This window comes from Polistes canadensis, unplaced genomic scaffold (genome assembly GCF_001313835.1).
Source record: "Polistes canadensis isolate GaletaPanama2010 unplaced genomic scaffold, ASM131383v1 scaffold_148, whole genome shotgun sequence".
NCBI classification, from domain to species: Eukaryota; Metazoa; Arthropoda; class Insecta; order Hymenoptera; family Vespidae; genus Polistes; species Polistes canadensis.
In genome coordinates, this window is record NW_014569695.1 from 156110 (window position 1) to 174909 (window position 18800).

Genomic DNA, 18800 nt, shown 5'->3' on the forward strand with positions numbered 1-18800 from the left:
TACTATGATACTTCAGTTTTGGTATTACTCTTCTTGGATTAGAAATTAACTTGGAATTAGGTTGACTCTACCCCACCGAACCGAATACCTTATTTCCGTCCTAGCACATCGCGTTATCTGTTTTATCGCGTTGCACGTGTTAGAATCAATAATTTTCGGTCGAGACTTCGGTTAAGAACAATGAAACATTTCGACAAAAAAAAAGTGTAATAATAGGTATAGCGCGTATAAAAGTATACGAGAACGATAGAGAAAAAAAAAAACGGGGAAGGAGGAGTGTTTGCTTTATATTATATCGTTAAATGTAATCACCCTATTTAATTTCTTTGTCAAACGCGATTGTATTAATAATCTGATCGAACGGTAGACACACAAATTTGCATTCATACATTATATTTATAATGAATATCGTATTATATGTGAAAATAATTTGCGCATGTTGATAAATGTTTTACATAAACGACTAAACGCGTTACCTGTGCGATGGGGAGAGGTGGGAGGAAGGAAGGGGAGGGAAGGGATTGGTAGATGAACAACAATTCACATGAATTCTATACACATCTCTACGATATAATAAATTATCATATTTTCTTCGTGTCCTAACGGGTAGAAAAATTTATCTTTATTTTTTTTTTTTTTTTTTTTTTTTAGTTTATTTTCTTCCCCCGTGTCTAAAATTTGTTCTCAAATGCATTGCTGTTGCGCACCGTTTACTGGGTCGCGTTTTGCACGTCGAGTATAATAAAATGACGTATGTCGTAGGTACGACATAAGTACCAGAGAAGTCGTGCGTTATCCAGGACGGAAAATACGCGCGCCATTTTAATAAATGCCACTTCGTGAGAGACCTATTATATATATGTGTGTGTGTGTGTGTTACAGTTAATCTTTGTATGAGTTTTGCGTACACGCGTGTTTGCGCAAAAACTATGAATCCGCCATAGATAAAAGCACATTACAGATTTTTCCTTTTTATCCCTTTTAGAAAATTTGAATTTCTCCGAGTTTCGCGTCCGGTTGATCGACCTCGATGCTAAAATTACTTTAGGAACCGTTCGTTATAATCATTAAATAGATACCTATCTGGCAATTGGGTTGGCAGTCGACAGCACAGCTGACTCAAAGCTCTTACTCAAATTTATTATTTCCTAACATTTTTTTTATCGCTGCCTGCGAGAGAACATCGAGAATAAAACAAAGTGGCGGAAAGTAGGAGAGCCAATTTATTTACGATACGAAAGAACAAATTGTTCCTTTTTGTTTTTTTTTTTTTTTTTTTATTTAGGTCCGAATCAAAAAACATAGCTAATTACTCGTTTATCTAATTGCAAGAGAAAAGTTTGAAAAAAAAGGCATATACAATGATGTTGCATCAGTGATGCATTCGAATTATACGCGAGTAGTAATAATACCTTATGAAGTATAGAGAAAAAAAAAGAAAAGAAAAGGGACGTAAAATTTCTTGATATACGATTTAACACCGTTGATTTTTCGTCGGCCAAAATCGAAAACGTCGACGAGTTAGATTCCAAGAAAATTTGGCAAATGTTTTTCCGAAGACCATATCGTGGTTCGATGAATCATCGGGATTAGAATTTCGGATATCCGAATTTATACGAAGGAGATGCGCTTTATTATTATTCTACCAACGGAATGATGATTATCAACGATAAGAAAAAAAGAAAAAGAAAAAACAAAAAAGGGGAGAGAGAAAGGAATCAGCAACACCTATATCTGTTTCATTCTTATTTCTCTTTCCCTGTTCGCACGTTTGTTCGTTTGCTGCTTCTAATTCTCACAATCAGAGTCCGTTGACTTTTTCGGTTGCGGTTTGCACAACATTTACGTTCGTTAACTTTTTGTGATATTAATTGTTGCTTGGTGTAAAACATATTTGTATTTGGGCAAAAGGTGCTCAAACTTACCGCATATCTTTGGAAGAGAGAAAAACTTTGACGATAGAAGCAATCTTGTGCGTATCACGTGAACCGGGCGTATCCGCTCCTCATATCCGTCTTAAACGAGACCTCGTTCGCGTTATTATACACTTTGTTTTCCCCTCTCTTTCTTTCTCTCTCTTTCTCTCTCTTTTTCTCTCAAGGAAAAAGAGCGTTGTCGGACGAAGAAGAAACTAAATAATAAGAGGAACGGTCAAGATATCTTTCGTCTAGCACCTTCTCCCTATTTTTTTTTTTTCTTTGGTTTTCGCTAAAGAAGTTTCTCCCGCAACACTGTAAAAAATTTCTTCTTCTTACGTACGCACAACAACAACCATCGTCGTCACCAACACCACCATCATCATCATCATCATCATCATCATCCTCCTCCACATCATCTGCATCATCTGCATCATCATCATCATCATCATCATCATCATCATCACAAACGGCACCCCAAAGATAACGTAGCACTAGACGAGTAGCATTAGCTAGCAACGTCACGATCGTCGCTGCTACTCTCTCTCTCTCTCTCTCTATCTATCTATCTCTTGTTCTCGCTCTCTCGTGTAAACTTATAAATAGATATCTGGGTACGTTCGATTATATTTATATATATGTACCCCGACGTATACGCGAGCGGTACGCATATATCTATACATATGCATATATATATACAGGACGCGCGTGAAAAGAGAAACGAGAGAAGAGGTGGTGTCGACCAAGATATACTTGGAAGGGGGTTGAACGTGTTCCCGGTATTACGGGGTAGTTTATCTTGACGTTTTCTTTCGGTCGTTTCGGTTGCTCGGCAAAATCCCAAATCGGTTGGCGCGCTAGCTAGCTCGATTGTTTCTGGGAAAAGTAGCGCATTAATGGTGCGCGCGGATGATATATATATATATATATATATATATGTATATATATATATATATATGTATATATATATATATATATGTATATATATATATATACCTCTCCCTTTTATTTCCCTTGGAGAGCACGCCTCCTTCCTTCCGGATCTCCGCCGTGGAGAGGTGCACGAGGAGCACCGGATATCTTACGCGATTATTTTCACCTATTAATTTATTTCTTACGCATCGCGCGTGCTGTTCTCTTTTTTTTCTTTTTTTTATTCTTTTTCTTTTTCTTTACCCCAAATCCACACTTTTCCTATCTCTATATTTCTCCCAACGCACACACGTCAACGTCCCTTTACTCGTATCTCTCTCTCTTTCTCTCTCTCCACGGCCAGTGCACCCTACGAGTATGTAAGTCTCTCTCTCTCTCTCTCTCTTTTTTGGTGACGGGCGGAGAAAGGAAAATACCCCAAAATGGAAAGAGAGAGAGTTGGAAAGATTAGATGAGCTTTTCTTTTCCTTTTTTTCTTCCTCTTCCTATCACCTTCTCACTCTCTCTCTCTCTCTCTCTCTCTCTCTCTCTCTCTCTCTCTCTGTCTGTGTCTCTCTCTTTCGTTTTACGAAAGGATTGTCATAAGATTTAGGACGAAGATACACACTACTAGTCCGAAAAAACTACGACGATCACGATCACGATCACGATCACGATCACGATCAAGACGAAGACGACGAAGATGACGACGAAGACGACGACGACGACGACGAAGACGACGGCACACGACACGCTCGAGTCGACGATACGTCGCCGGCTCGACGCCAGCGACGCCTGGCGTCGCGACGCCCCACCCCCACCAACACCGAGTCGACGCACCGTCTTTACCTCCTCCTCCTCCTCCCCCCGTTCCCACCCTTCCTCCGGCCAACACCATCCGCGCCTTTCCCTTTTCACGCACGCGCCTGATAAAGAACACAAAACAGGGTGGAGAAGGTAAATGCCTCCTTTTTACCGATATATCCACCGTAACGTGGACGGAGATCCAGCCATGAAAAAATCGATGGGGATTAGCTGGAGGTGATCGGAGGAGGCCGGGGGGTTTGGTTGCAACAGAGGACCACCAACTATTTTCCTATTTTCTAATATTCTTGTATCACATTCGTCCGTTGTGTTTTTAATTGAAATATATTTATCAAATACGTAATTTCTTTCTGAAGGATCCTCGTACGAATCCTTTCCCTTTCCCTTTCCCTTTTCCCGTCGACTGGGACACACTGGGAATTTCGACTAATTTTAAAACTAAAGAATAAATATCTGTCGCATTATTGCAAGCTACCTTGTAGAACGATCATTAGCGCGCGTGCAAGGACATTGTACCCTGGGGAAATTAAAATAACGTAAGTGGAGGCCGTACGAATGTACTATTAGCTGGTTGGTTGGTGTACGTTTGTATGGTCGCGCGTTTAGATAGATACGCGTTCTTTTCCTCCTCCTCCTCCTCCTCTTCTTTTTCATCTTCTTCTTCTTTATTGCGACCGCGATATAAATGCTAGTAGGTTCCTCGAAATGAAATAACTTTCAAGTTCTTAACTATAGACAGACAAAGGGAAAAACATTTTGTCAACGATCTATCGCGTGTTTTATTCAAACATATATCAACCCATATTTTAATTGTGAAAATGGATTATTATTATAATCGAAACGAAAACTAGGAATATCATTTTCTTCGAATATGTTTGCCCTCTACCTCCTGTTTAATTTTATTATTATTATTATTAGTCGAGTTTTCTCTACCTTTCGAACCAAAAAAAGAATATAGAAAACTTTAAATATACATCTTGTCCAAATGAAAATACTGTGATCACTGAACCAAAATGGCTGAGGGGGATAATGACCCTTCTCGGTGTTGTACTTGTACAACACATTGTATTTTGTGTCTGATCGTTTGATGGGAGCGTTTATGTCCGTGCATATATTGGATACACCCAGCCACGGATACAAGACACGTTTTATACTCGTATATAGGTCAGGCTGATTCTAATACCGAGCAAGTTGCATGTTACACGTGTCGTATTTAACCGCGCGATTCATTAGCGCACGCCCTTATTAAACATAATCGCCATGTCGTATATCCTTTTCATCCAATAGATTTTAATCTTTTGAACGATGCAAATACATATTGTAGGATTCATGAAAAAATTCAGCCGGTGGACTACTGAGTGGATCCGGAAATCGAATCATTAATCTTTTGGCTTTCCGGAAGAATTTTTTGACCATCCATTGGAATTATATCCAAGACCCACCACCGTCCAATCTTTTCACAAATGCCTAATTAAGTATTTGAGCATAAAGGCGCTCGTCCCACGCTTTACCCATACCTCCTCTACCATAATATTTGACCTCGAATGTTACATCTAAATTCTATGACAATATTTTCTCGAGGAATGTTGCTGGACGCTTGAAAACCTCTTTTCTAGTTCCCCAGTTAACTTACTCGCGTCGCTACAATCGTGAAAATTTTAAACGCGCGCTATTGGTCGCTTGACCCGATCGAAAATTGCCAAGTGACGTCATGGCCTTTGTCGTATTCCATGTTAAAAATGGCAAACCGTTAGATGGCTCCACGTTGGTTCCATGCAAAAATTATCGTGTAAGCGAAAATAATTGAACCGTTGAACTGACTGGACCGGAAATTCGAATTTTTTTTCTGGATAACTGATCTTGATCCACTACCATATCTAGTACTCTATCAACTAGTATATCTAATAATGTATCTAGTACTATATCCATTACTCTATCAACTGCGTTGTTCAGTGCGCATCATCCGATCTTCTCATGAATGCCTATTTAAATAGTTGAGCATTGATATGCTCGTCTCATAATACTTTCATTAGATAACTTTTCATTTGATTTCACCTTTCTAAGCAGAATTTGTAACGAATAAATTATGATCATGAATTTGGATTTATCCAAATCGCTGATCGACACTATTATTTTTTATGTAAGATTTATTTTAAACAATATATTAATTATATATAATGATAATTAACTATTACAGAATTCGATTGGATAACAAACGTGGTTGTTAATCACGCGTGTTAATTATTCAATTAATTAAACAGAAGTGAAGTCTTTTGTCCCTCGAAAACAACGTTGTTAGCCGCAGTTGAATGGCGACGTTCGAGCTGCTTGGCCATAGAATATGTGGTGAGAGTGGCAGCGCTGATTGTTGCATAGGATGTAGTAGAAATCTACTTGTCGATAGCGGGCTACTACAAATTTCCTAAGTTGAACGCACTCTAGGACGTTTCTTAAACTATTCCCACCATCTTGTATTGTGCTTTGCATAATCAGTACAAGATCCAATTGCCGACAGAGAGGGTGTATTTCAGTTCAGTTAATAATCCAGTGAATCTCTCATACCTATTAAACATTAGAAGAAGACTAATTAAGCTCGGTGGCGATTCATACGGCTTCACTCAGGAAGAAAAGATACAAAAGTATTATAGGTATGAAAAATTAACTTGAAGAAATTCGGTAAAATACATACTGTTTACTACCGACCACTGGTTCTTGGACTACGAGTATAGTAGTATTTTTTGTCACGTGTTAATCGTGTCTATGTGTTAGTGTACGTGTATGTTAATCGTGTTTATGTTTAGTGTGTTATGTGTTTATGTTGCTGTTGTGTACGCTTGCGTGTTACGAAGAAGCCTTGGAAAATGCAATCATCTAAACCAGTCGAAAACAGGCAAACTTCATCTTTTTCATCAGGAAATGCGTTTTTTTTTTTTTATATAATGGGGTAATTCGACACACTGAATCGAATGGTGATAATTTTGTTGCACTAGATGTGCCATTTTGAAGAAAAAGGGTTAAAAAGGGTAAAAAATGGCTATACCTTAGAATCTAGGCACATTTAATCCAACAAAATTTCAAACAAAAGTTGTAGAGAATTGAAAAATACATAAAAAATGTACACATACGAAGGATCTTCGACAATATAAAAAAAATAAAAGAAAAACAATAATTCATTTTAATAGAAACTATTATTATTTAGTCGAGAGATTAAAAATAATGAATTAAGGTATTTACGTATTAACACCACCGCGGCAACTAAAAATTAGCACACAACAAATAATAAGAAAACCAAAAGATAGCTTCGTGTGCAAATAAATAACAAGTTTTTGCGTGTAAACAATACAGCTACTATATATAAACAACAAGATTGCCTTTTATCGGCTTTTTAATAGAATTTTAGTTGCCGCGGTGGCGTTAATACGTAAGTACCTGAATTAATTTTGTGCCTCGACATATATAAAATTAATTGGCATAATTAATTGATATAAACATTTAGCCTCGCAAAAATTTATTTGTGTGTATCAAATTGAATACATATATGAAAAAGAAGAATTTTATATATATCTACATATATAAAATTAATTTAAGATACACAGGAAAGGATATTCTAAAAAATGTGGAATTTATTTTTTGTCTAGACATAATTTTAATTCATTTTTATTGTGTTATATAAGAAAACAGTAATGCATTATTTTTATTCAGCTTCAAAAAGTCATAAAAATTGTGAGAAAAAAAAATGAATATTCATCACGTGGTACGCTATAACGTAAGTAGTATAGTCGTCTGTGCTTCTCGCGCCGATTATTCACGTTCGATTCTCTAATAAAATAATTCAAATTTTTGTTTCAGTTTTCGAGATTTTTAAAACTAATGCAGAGAAGTGTTAATGCCTATTACTACTATGCTTACAATCAACGGCCGTGCAGCTTTGACAGCATTAGTTTCCTCGCGATCACTAATTGTAAGTCAAGCAACTCTGGACACGGTTAGTACTTGGATGGGTGAACCGAATTTTTTAGGAGTACCGTGTGCCATTGACATCAAGACTTAGCTTAGTTAACATTTAGAACTAATCCCAGCCCAGATAAAAAGAATAAGGTGTTGTATATAAGCTGCGAAAAAGAATGTTTTGTGTTTCGCAAAAGAAATATAACTTCTTACGTCCGTGCATAAATACACACACACCAGACTTGTTTTATCATTTTAACTTGTTGCTGCAAATGACTGGCTATAGCCGGTCCGATTTTTGACGATATCATTCATCTAGGCAAACAACAGTTGCAGCCGTCGAGGAGTTTTCATGGATAATAAACAATTGAAAACAAATAATGTGTTTCTAAGCACGATCGTCAAATTAAAAGTGGTGTGCGGTAATTATATAACGTATAATATAATATGGTAACGTGTAATTATATAAAAGTTTTCACACACACAGCAGAAAGAAAAATAAATAAATCCTACAATTATCCCACTCCTGATACTCTGTATTCGTCACATTCTCTCGAAGTTTAGTTTTTAGAAGGATTCATTGCTACTGCATACGAATGAAATTTCACCAATGGAACATCCGACCACCATGAACACGTTACCCGATAGGAAACTCGAATGTAAACTATAGAGTGGTAAGATACACCAGTGTCATCGAGTTAAACTAACAACCGTCTGCCGATTGCAAGATGATGATATGATGAGTTTATGACAAAATGAATAATAAAAGATATAAAAAGAATTTAAAAATATCGAAGAATGGTAAACTTACAAAAGACAGATTGAAATCGTACAAAGAATCAACTTTCCTAATTGTTCGTTTGACACTGTCAATTTTTGATTCAAATACATAGGTACGTATAACTTATAATTAATAACAAGCCTGTTTATATATATATATACTTGTAGAACCTTAATACTATTCTTAAACTCTTCCACTAAAAAAAGGATAAACTAGGGTTACCGAAGAGATGAGTTTTATTTATATAATCTTGGCCCGATTATATTTGTATATTTAATACGTGGACTCTCATGATTCCTCCGAATTTGGACAAGTATCTTTATTCTTCAGTTGGGGATATCAACCAATCAATGTAAAAAGAAATGAGCGATACCTTGATGGAAATAAATGGAATCACATTTAACAAATTCACTTGGTCGAGGAGCGTGTTGTAAATAATAAAATGATTGTCATCGTTGAATTGGAATAAATACAAGTTGAAATACAAAACAGAAAACGATGGTAATTAACGCCTAAGTAACAGAATCGTATTGGAGGGAAATAATATGAAGGTGCGTTTCTAACGTACCGAGGCAAGGCGTAACAAAACACATACGCGAAAGAGAAGTAACCGGATATGATGCTGTAAAAATAGAAGACTATACGTTCAAATGAAATAAAGGTGGAAACCTTACAATGGATCCCTTTCCTCCCGCTCTTTCTCTTATGAAAATTCCAAAAGGAGAGGATGAAAAAAAACTATTAATTGCAAAGACGAGATAGGAAGTTTAACGGTCGGACTTGTGGAAAAATTATGCATATACGCAAACTTTCGTTCTCCCTTTCATGAATCGTTTTCACAAGTGACGCGACATTTCTATAATTAATCATAAAACGAATGTCCCTGTTATTCGTTTCCGGTGGATGTTGCGATATGGTTGCTACCATTGGAGGAGAAGCAGATAGTGGGGAACAAATAGAAATCGCCAATAAGGTTTAGCTTGAAGTATAGCGTAATATTGGACACAAAACTGTTCTCTTTCTTTCGGTAAGTAAAGCCGGCGCCGGTTCTGTAGAGAAGCTGTTATAAGACGTGTGCTGAGTAGTATATCATTTACAGATCATAAAACTTCAAACCTTGCTGAAACGTTTTTTGCCGCTCAAATTAATCTCAGAGGAAGTTTTATCGCGTATCTCTAGTTAATCAATTACTTTGATTGTTCTCCTATCATAACGATGGCGACGGTTGAGTGCTACCAAAATCAAGCTCAGGCTGCTGCTGAGAATGATCAACAACCACAAAGTCAACAGCAGAGTCAACAGCAAAATCAACAGCCTGCACCACAGCCGACCGCTGGAATTCCCGGAAGGGATGACGAGCGTAAGCTCTTCGTCGGTGGCCTATCGAGAAATACCACAGACAGAGAATTGCGTGATCATTTTGGGAAATTTGGAGACATCGAGAGCATTACAGTGAAAATCGATCCGTATACCGGCGTCTCTAGAGGATTTGCATTTATGGTTTTCGCCAATCCTAAAACGATCGACAAATTACTTGCCTCGGGAGAACATTACATCAATAAACGTAAGGTAAGTACTTCTCTTGTAAATCTTAAAGATTTTACATAAAGGTTGCACAACGTGGTACGACATAATATAGTAGTAAGCTGCGCGTTGAGGGAATTTTTTTTCCCTCCTTTCTTCAACCGTTTGTTCAACCGTTGTTTCTCTATCCGTTTCTCCACTCGCCGGCGCTGCTGCTATATCCGCAAAAGATTATTGTTCTTGACGCGCGCCCGACCTATTTAAAAATATCGAGTAATAATTTCCTTTCACGTGTACAATTTATTTCTATTTTTACTATCTTAGAAATAACTCTCTCCTTGGTTCCTTTGTCGAAATATATTGGCTGTCCGTGAAGCGTGCATTATTTTTCATACTATCCTTTCAATTATAATTAACATGGATATAATTTATATATGCTTTTATTTTAAAGGTTGATCCAAAAAGAGTCAGCAAGAAACAACAACATGGAAAAATTTTTGTTGGCGGTCTGACACCTGAAATTACAGACGACGATATTAAATCATACTTTAGTCAGTATGGAACAATAGTCGAGCTGCAGGCACCGTTTGATAAAGTAAAAAACCAACGGAAGGGTTTCTGTTTCATAACATTTGATTCTAAGGAAGTTGTGTACAAATTACTGAAAACTCCAAAACAAACAATTAATGGCAAGGAAGTAGATGTTAAAAAAGTCAAAGTTAATGTAGATCCTAGACCACAAGGATTTTGGGGACCTGGATACAGTTATGGATATGCTGGTGGCTATGGTTATATTCCGGAATATTGCAACGGATATCAAGGAGGCTATGACGATATGTATGGAAATTATGATTATACTTGTTACGATGGTTATGAAAATATGGGTTATTCGGCTCAAGGTAAACCACGAGGCAATGGACAAGGACCACGTCAATTTCAGAGACATCAACCATACTAAAAGCATCAACCATATTAGAAATACTAAATCTTCACATGTTTATGATCAAGTCTAATACAGGAGTAAAGCAGGGAGGTTTACCGTTAGAGTCTGACTGAAACAAGGGAATTTAGATGGAAAAAGGTATTATAAATGCCCGATATCGTCTCCCTTAAATTTCAATAATTTCGTACGTCATGTCTGTACAATATTAGATACCTTTATGTAAATTTGTTAAAAAAAATTTTCTCACTACTTTGGCGCAATGATGATTGATGTTAAGAATTTAAATGATACGGATAAAATTTCTATAAAATGCACATTTTGCCTCCCATCTACGGATTAAAAATAAGAACAAGTATTAATAGGGTTTGCATTTTCTTAAATAAAAGCAAAACTATTAATACCAACTATAATTTTACTAAATTTGAATAAAAATATTTACAAAAATAGTTTTTCATGATCTATGTTTCGATTAATAATTATATAAATTTTTTAGATCCCTAGAAAAAATCCGAGGTTGAATGACATATTATCTACTTGTTACTCATCTCTCATACTAATAATTCATCTACTAAATAATTAAATTTCTTTGGCTATTCCATAGCTATTTCCATAACCACTCTTTAGAATTTTAGGTTGCATTATGATATACTCTATTTTTTGCTTGGTGTTATTTTTATCTCAAAAAAAAAAAAAAAAAAAAGAAAAAAAAAATAAGAAAACAAGAACGCTGTATAGCTTGCATTTGTTTTTTTCTTTTTCTCAGTGGTGTGAGTTCTATTTTTTTTTTTTAAATATGTTTCTATTCTATTGCAAATTGCCGATTATGGACCAAAAAAATTTGCTCACATTAAATCGTATTTCTTCCTTGTAAGATTATTATTCTATATCCATATGCTCAATTATATATAATTGTTTATAATCTAAAGATAAATCTCGTAACTTATGTGAATTATTAATATGTGCATACTTGTGTGCATAGGCAGGTTAGCCTAAGTATATATACTGATATAGGAATTAAGTTAAAACATTTGAAAAATGTATAATTAAAATATGAACGTCCTTGGGTATTAAACATAAGAGATACTTACGCGACGTTAAATTACGAGTAATATTTCTATGTAATTCGTATATAACGAAAATTGTCATTGAAGAAACTTTAACATTAAGAAAGAAAAGAAAAGAAAAGGAAAAAAAACAAACACAAATATATTACTTGCTTTATGTATATATGTATATGTGTATGTTTATGTATGTATACATATATATATACATATATGTATATATATGTATATAATTAGATAGAGTAATGGGAACATTTCTCCTGCTTAATTTTTCTATATTACAAAGTATGAAATTAATATGTAATTAATTCTAAAATGAATAAAAATAATAATAATAATTTTTATTATTATACGAGTCTTTTTTTATATACGAATAATTAGACAGATCTAAAAGCAATCCAAATTAATAATAAAATTTTACCGAATTCACACTTAATATGTAAACCAAAATGACAAAAAAAAAGTTAACATAGAATTGTTGAATATATTTTACTTAGCCTAATATTCACAATTGTAGTTATATTTCAGTCTGAATTATCTCTATAAACGAAAAGATTTCTATCGCTTGAAATCTGAACCTATCGTAATTTACATTCTTTCAAACTGTTTAAAACTAATTACTTGTAAATGTGTGATGTCTGATTCAAGTAAATTATTGATTTCATCATACTCAAATACAATTGAGAAAGAGATTTATATAATGCTTATAAATTTTANATTTATATATTTATATATGTATGTATCAACGATCTATTGAAGTTTCAATAGATCATTTCTACGAGTATATACGTGTATTTGCTCTTCTCTTTAATTGTAACATAACGTTGTAGTATAGTTTAGACGTCGCGTTTGTACTCATTATGTCGTAAATGTCACACGAATACGGCGAAAATAATTACATCTAAGCGCGTAAAGCAAAAACAAAATTTGTTTAAGACAGACACTGGAGTAACAGAATGTTTCTAAATACAATATGAATGAACAATTTATAAGTTACGAAATCGTTTAGGCTACATTGACATTTCTTTCGCATTTTTATCGAGAGTAGCAGTTCCCGTTTGATATTACAAACTTCTGCTCTTCATATCGCGAAAAGACTGTTCAAACACGTAGTATATCATTCGACATGATACAATATCTAGACAATTCGATGATCGGTATTAATCGTACAATTTTTTGACCGCTAAATTCAATTCATTAACGTTGTTATTGTAAAACAACAACTAAGAAAGGGAAAAAAAAGAAAAAAGAAAACGCATTTCTAAATGATGCACCGAAAACTACGTTATATACATCGAAATTATGTCGTTTACAAGGCTGGCCAAGCTTAATACATTCGAAAGACATTCAATGGTTACAAAAGTGTATCTACGGTTTGGTTTAAATCTTATATAGAAAATAATTATGTTCCGCTGATCGGGTTCTTACATACGAGATATTAAACCAAACCAACTATGCTTTTGAAATTCAATATGTATACTATGTATACTATTTTGCTGCGTGTGAAAAAAAAAAAAAAAAATATATATATAAAAAAAGATGAAAAAAAGAAAAAAAAAAAAAGAAAAAAAAGAAAAAGTGTGTGAAATTAAAGGAAAATAACATGATAATATTTTGTTACAATTAATTAATATTCGCCTGTTTCACCCATGACACAGTGTATATTTTAATTATAGCAAGAAATAAAATGCCTATTACTTAAAAAAAAAAACAAAAAAAAAAGCAAACAAAATTGTTTTCAATCACTTTTAAAAAAATGTGTTCTGTGATTCGATACACACAATGCCGAAATTCTAACTTGATCCAAATATTTAAATAATTGACATTAAATTGCGTTCATTATTTTTCTAGAACAATCATAATCCAAAGTTTCGATTTATTATTAATCAAACAACCACGCCGTTTTAAATAAAATAAGTTTTTAAGCGTTATACGGAATCATCGAAATATTATTTCAGCTTATTCTCGTAACTCTAGTTCTATATAAAAATCGTTATAATACGAAACTAAGAAAATAATACCGTTAAACCGCGCGATTGGTCGAATATATTTTTCGAATTAAACCAATCGGAATGAGACATATCCTATATCTATATATATATATATATACATATTTCTTTTTGTTCGATATAGTTTGATTATGGGCGGGTTTTCATAACTAATGACGACATTTTTTCCCAACCAATAGTCAATAACCGAGCACGCGAATCGGATTTCTATTCGTCGAGAATATTCTGTGAAATAATATACGAGATAGTAAAAATTCGGTATGTGAACTCGGATTAAACGTTAAAGCGGCAGTTGTGCATGGGTGTAATCGCAGTAGCAGAGGAGGAGGAGGAGGCAGCTGCAGTGTCATCGCTTCCCATTACATTGTACGGTGGTGTTGTCCTAAGGGAGTACGAATAAGAAGCGAGAGCTGTTACACTATGTTTCACATAGGACTGGTACAATTAATAGAGCGGATTATGCTTAATCGTAGGCCGCGGGATTTTGTCATGTAGCCTCCCGCGGACGAAATAATTAACACGTTTGTTTATATATCATCGATGTACCGAAAAATATCGAAAGCGTTTGCTACAAAAGCTCCAGAGTTGAGGGGTGGTCGCATGAAGTCGATATCACCGACGTTATTATTAAAACAGCAACAACCGTTGTCGTCGTTGTCGTCGTCGTCGTCGTCGTCGTCGTTGTTACAACTGTTATCGTATATTTTTTCATCTTATTCCTCCTCCTCGTCGACGTCGTCGTCGTCGTCGTCGTCGTCGGCGTCGTCGTCGTCGTCGTCGTCGTCGTCGACCTCGACATCGACATCTACATCGAGATCGAAATTTTCATCATTATTCCAATGTAATCTGATGTCACAATCCTGATCATGCATGCAGTAGTTCTCATATTATTTCAAACAACGACTATAAACTCGTCGTCTACTATTTAAATCCTCGGTAAGTTGAGCACGTTTTATTTTCTATTTGCCCATAGCGCTACATGTGGAGGAATTTTCCGCTACAGTCCATCATACATGTTCATCATCGCACCGTGTCTCTCTCTCTTTCTTTCTTTCTCTCTCTTTCTCTCTCTTGTTTATGTGTTGATTTTTTTTACTTACATATTATTACGACACTTTGCATTCGTTACTTATTTTGCGGGTGTGCGTTATTTTACTCGTGTGTACGAATAAATCAGCCGTAAATGGAATTGGCTCGTAACACGAGAAACATTATACGTTGTTGAAGAAATACTCTCTCACTTAATAGTGAGAATTTGATGGTTATACCGGTGACAATGAATTTACTGAACACGAATAAGATTAACGCAGGGTTGGTTTGTTGCGATTCATTTTTCTTTTTTTTTTTTGTTTCCATAGCCTAAAACTTTTATGCTTAATATTTCCAATGATAGTATTATCGCGAATAAAACCTATATTATTATATAATGATTATAAATATTTGTGTTGTACGATTAATACGTCCAACGGAGATATCTATTATGCATTTCAACGTGAATCAAGATTAATTTATTTTTTCGTATTTTATTCGATTTAAATACGCGTTCGTTTTTTTTTTGTTTGAATATTATATGATGAGATATTGTATTTAAAAAAAAAAAAAAAAAAAAACGTTATATTAAAATATTGCTTTGTATAATTTGTATGTGTGTGTAAACGTGGTACATTAAAATTTATTTAATCTAAATGGAATAATAACTAATTAAGTTCCAGATATGGAGTTGATAAGTGCCAGGAGATTGCACCAAATCTGAACGAGGCCATTGGTATTGAAAAACTATTGTATTTGTGTTATCAAACTGTTTACCTTGGTACTTAACCTAGGAGAAAAAGAAGATGTCACAGTTAAATATAAGTACAGGAAAAAAAGGAAGGGGTGTTGCAAGTACCTCAGCTTCATCCGTATCAGCGTTAACCAGTTCAACTGATTTAGCTAGCCTATTCGAATGTCCTGTTTGTTTTGATTATGTACTACCACCTATCTTGCAGTGTCAAAGTGGACATCTCGTTTGTAGTAATTGTCGACCAAAACTTACCTGTTGCCCTACTTGTAGAGGCCCATTAGGTACGTCAAATGTATATGAATATTATATACTTAAGTTTATGCTAAAGCAATTATCTAATACAACGTGGAATATATACAAAGTCCTAATCTTATCTTTCTTTTTTCTCTTTTCTTTTTTCTATTATCTAAGCAAAGTAAGATTGTATTAATCGTTCGGAAACGTTCGTTATTCATTTAATTTCACAATTTTAAACCTATAATAGGAAAAAGATAATAATATTAATTAGTATAGTAGTTTGTGACAAAGAAAAGCAAACAAAAATGCTGACAAAAGACCTGACGACAGTCAGTATCTACGGTCCGTCTCTTAAAAGTTACTTCTTATGTATCATTTATCGTGTTTGTTCTCTTTTAAATTAGGTAATATTCGCAATCTGGCTATGGAAAAGGTAGCGAGTAATGTAATGTTTCCTTGCAAATACTCTATTAGCGGATGCACGGTATCTTTGATGCATACCGAAAAGCCAGATCACGAGGATGTGTGCGAATTCCGTCCATATAGTTGTCCTTGTCCTGGTGCATCTTGTAAGTGGCAGGGATCTCTCGAACAAGTGATGCCGCATCTTGTTACGAGTCATAAAAGCATTACTACTCTTCAAGGTATGCGTTCTTATTTATTAGTTACATTGCATAATATGTAATGTTAGTAACGGTTCATCGCGATTAATCTTAGGAGAAGACATAGTTTTTCTCGCAACTGATATAAATCTTCCCGGAGCTGTGGATTGGGTAATGATGCAATCATGTTACGGTCATCATTTCATGTTGGTACTGGAAAAGCAGGAAAAATACGACGGTCATCAACAATTTTTTGCGATTGTTCAATTGATTGGTTCGAGAAAGCAAGCAGAAAACTTTGCTTACAGGTAAAATTCACTTTCGTTTTTTTTTTATAATTCTAAATAAATATAATTATAAAACACGTATAATTATGTCAATGTACATAATTTTCAATAGGCTAGAATTAAATGGACATAAAAGACGCCTTACGTGGGAAGCTATGCCACGTTCTATACATGAAGGGGTCTCGTCTGCTATTTTAAATTCCGACTGCCTTGTATTTGATACGTCTGTTGCTAATTTTTTTGCGGATAACGGAAACCTAGGAATTAATGTTACAATTTCTATGGCATGAGGAAAGCCAGAGAAAACAGTTTAGAATCATTCAGACATATCGTGAAGTCTTTGAATTGAACTCCTAAACTGACACGAAAGATTGCCTGTTATGCATACATAATTTCTTTCATGTTACCACAGATGAATATTAGCAATATGGATGTTAGAAAATATTGGAAATAGATTGACAAAGTGCAACATTTACACACTTGGTTACAGAAACATCCGTGTAGGAGCTTTAAAGTATACTTGTATGTGATATTAATAATACATGTGAATAGAAGATAAACAGCTATTTGGTTAAAGCAGCTAAAAAAGCCAATTTATAGAAAGTACCTGACAGTCATAACACGATGCTTTCTCTTAGTCATCTCTTATCAATTTTTTATTTATAATATTCCTTAGCGAATTTTATATTAATTTAAATGTTAAGAGTACATCACAAATATCATCACTTAATACGATTTACCTAACAGACTCGTCTATATCTTTATTTCTAATCTATTTAAACATTTTCATCTCTTTCTCTTTCTCTTCCTCTCCCTCTCTCTTTGTCTAGATGTATCATGCACTGCTAACGAAAAATTACGATCAATTCTACCGACATAATAATTTGTTTGAATTTTGACAGGAATATTTGATTTTTAACGAATTTTATTTAAAAAAAAAAAATTTTCAAATTCTTCTTGATATGAACGTTATCTTGTATTATTTCACGCAATCGTATACATATATTTAGATTTTAATGTATAAAACACATATACAAAAGTTCAGCATTACAGATATTATTTTATACGCTGTAAGTTAATTATAAAATTGTAAATTACACAATATTTTCAAACATGCGCGTATTGCCCATGATATCAAGCAAGATAAATTCACTAAGAATGGCGATATCTTATAAACCTATTAACTATATTGTTTGCAGTTTGGAAGAGCGAAATGGAAGATTTCGACTATTTCATATAGTCGAATCATTTTTTTATATGCAGACATTTTCCGTGAAATAGCTTGAGAACAAATTCTGTGGTCATGAAGTGAACCTAGTACTGCATACAAAACACGTGCTTGTTACACGTATATGTATATATGATATATATATATATATTCGGATAGAAAAACAAAAATTTACAATCGCGTCGCTACGTGACTTACGATAAGTAATACAAGTAAGAAGACATACATACATATATATGTATGTTTATTTTATATAAGTTTATATATATAAATTTATAAGTATCATATATAAAAATTTATAAGTATATCATCATGTATATTTATAGGTATATTATATAAATTTATATATATATATATATATATATACTTATATAAAATATATATACATATATATGTATGTATGTCTTAGTTATATTACTTATCGTGAGTCACGTAGCGACGCGATTGCAAATTTTTGTTTTTCTATCCGTCATACGATCCGAACCCTTAAGGTGATGGCAAAAAACTAAACATTATAATAGCGTGTATCAATTAAACTATCCCTGTAAAGAGGTAGTTTATTTCTTGATACACACATAATTAAACTAAATAATCTAAAGAAAAAAATGTGAAGTCATAGTCAAAGTAAGAATAAGTTTGGAAAGATCGAGGATACATTTTTCATCGTAATAGATTTCATATATAATTAATTAGAATATTATAATAATATTTATTCTCTTTTCTCATTTTATTTCTTATTATTAT

At 34.0% G+C, this 18800-nt stretch overlaps 3 protein-coding genes and 1 long non-coding RNA gene across 12 annotated transcripts in view; 2 read left to right on the top strand and 2 right to left on the bottom strand.

The window, feature by feature from the left end:
• Window positions 1–3286, bottom strand: part of LOC106788672 (muscle calcium channel subunit alpha-1) — a 51080-nt gene extending 47794 nt beyond the window's left edge. For 6 of the 7 annotated variants that reach the window (XR_001381926.1, XM_014752133.1, XM_014752132.1 and 3 more), the window contains exon 1: window positions 1926–2879. The gene's annotated coding sequence lies outside the window, so the exon portion shown is untranslated. Of the gene's footprint in view, window positions 1–1925; window positions 2880–2912 lie in introns of those variants that run through there. The other variant, XM_014752129.1, reaches the window with a different exon arrangement.
• Window positions 3287–7288: 4002 nt separating this feature from the next.
• Window positions 7289–7976, bottom strand: LOC106788681. Its single transcript, XR_001381927.1, has 2 exons — window positions 7563–7976; window positions 7289–7472 (listed from the first exon to the last, which is right to left on the bottom strand). It is a non-coding gene; the product is annotated as an uncharacterized LOC106788681 (long non-coding RNA).
• A 1088-nt stretch (window positions 7977–9064) lies between these two features.
• On the top strand, window positions 9065–11052 carry LOC106788680 (RNA-binding protein squid-like). Of its 2 annotated transcripts, XM_014752164.1 has the most exons (4): window positions 9065–9409; window positions 9482–9951; window positions 10358–10743; window positions 10806–11052. In XM_014752164.1, exons 2-4 carry the CDS (start codon window positions 9598–9600, stop codon window positions 10807–10809), a joined length of 744 nt encoding a protein of 247 aa, XP_014607650.1. In that variant the 5' UTR covers window positions 9065–9409; window positions 9482–9597; the 3' UTR covers window positions 10810–11052. The 2 variants fall into 2 exon arrangements, with proteins under 2 accessions (XP_014607650.1, XP_014607649.1); XM_014752163.1 differs by having other exon boundaries at window positions 9254–9409; window positions 10358–11052.
• A 3159-nt stretch (window positions 11053–14211) lies between these two features.
• On the top strand, window positions 14212–17759 carry LOC106788688 (E3 ubiquitin-protein ligase SIAH1-like). Of its 2 annotated transcripts, none has more exons than XM_014752172.1 (5): window positions 14212–14855; window positions 15626–15983; window positions 16344–16583; window positions 16657–16849; window positions 16941–17759. In XM_014752172.1, the coding sequence occupies exons 2-5, from the start codon at window positions 15755–15757 to the stop codon at window positions 17116–17118; spliced, it is 840 nt and encodes a 279-aa protein (XP_014607658.1). In that variant the 5' UTR covers window positions 14212–14855; window positions 15626–15754; the 3' UTR covers window positions 17119–17759. The 2 variants fall into 2 exon arrangements, with proteins under 2 accessions (XP_014607658.1, XP_014607659.1); XM_014752173.1 differs by lacking the exon at window positions 14212–14855 and adding an exon at window positions 14879–15230.
• The last annotated feature ends 1041 nt before the right edge of the window (window positions 17760–18800 follow it).

Excerpts from the sequence above, each read along its gene's own strand:
- LOC106788680 (XM_014752163.1), top strand. The coding sequence starts at position 9,598 with ATGGCGACGGTTGAGTGCTACCAAAATCAAGCTCAGGCTGCTGCTGAG. Across the intron at positions 9,952-10,357 it reads ATTACATCAATAAACGTAAG|GTTGATCCAAAAAGAGTCAG; the intron begins GTAAGTACTTCT and ends TTTATTTTAAAG.
- LOC106788688 (XM_014752172.1), top strand. The coding sequence starts at position 15,755 with ATGTCACAGTTAAATATAAGTACAGGAAAAAAAGGAAGGGGTGTTGCA. Across the intron at positions 16,584-16,656 it reads AAGCATTACTACTCTTCAAG|GAGAAGACATAGTTTTTCTC; the intron begins GTATGCGTTCTT and ends GATTAATCTTAG. Across the intron at positions 16,850-16,940 it reads GCAGAAAACTTTGCTTACAG|GCTAGAATTAAATGGACATA; the intron begins GTAAAATTCACT and ends AATTTTCAATAG.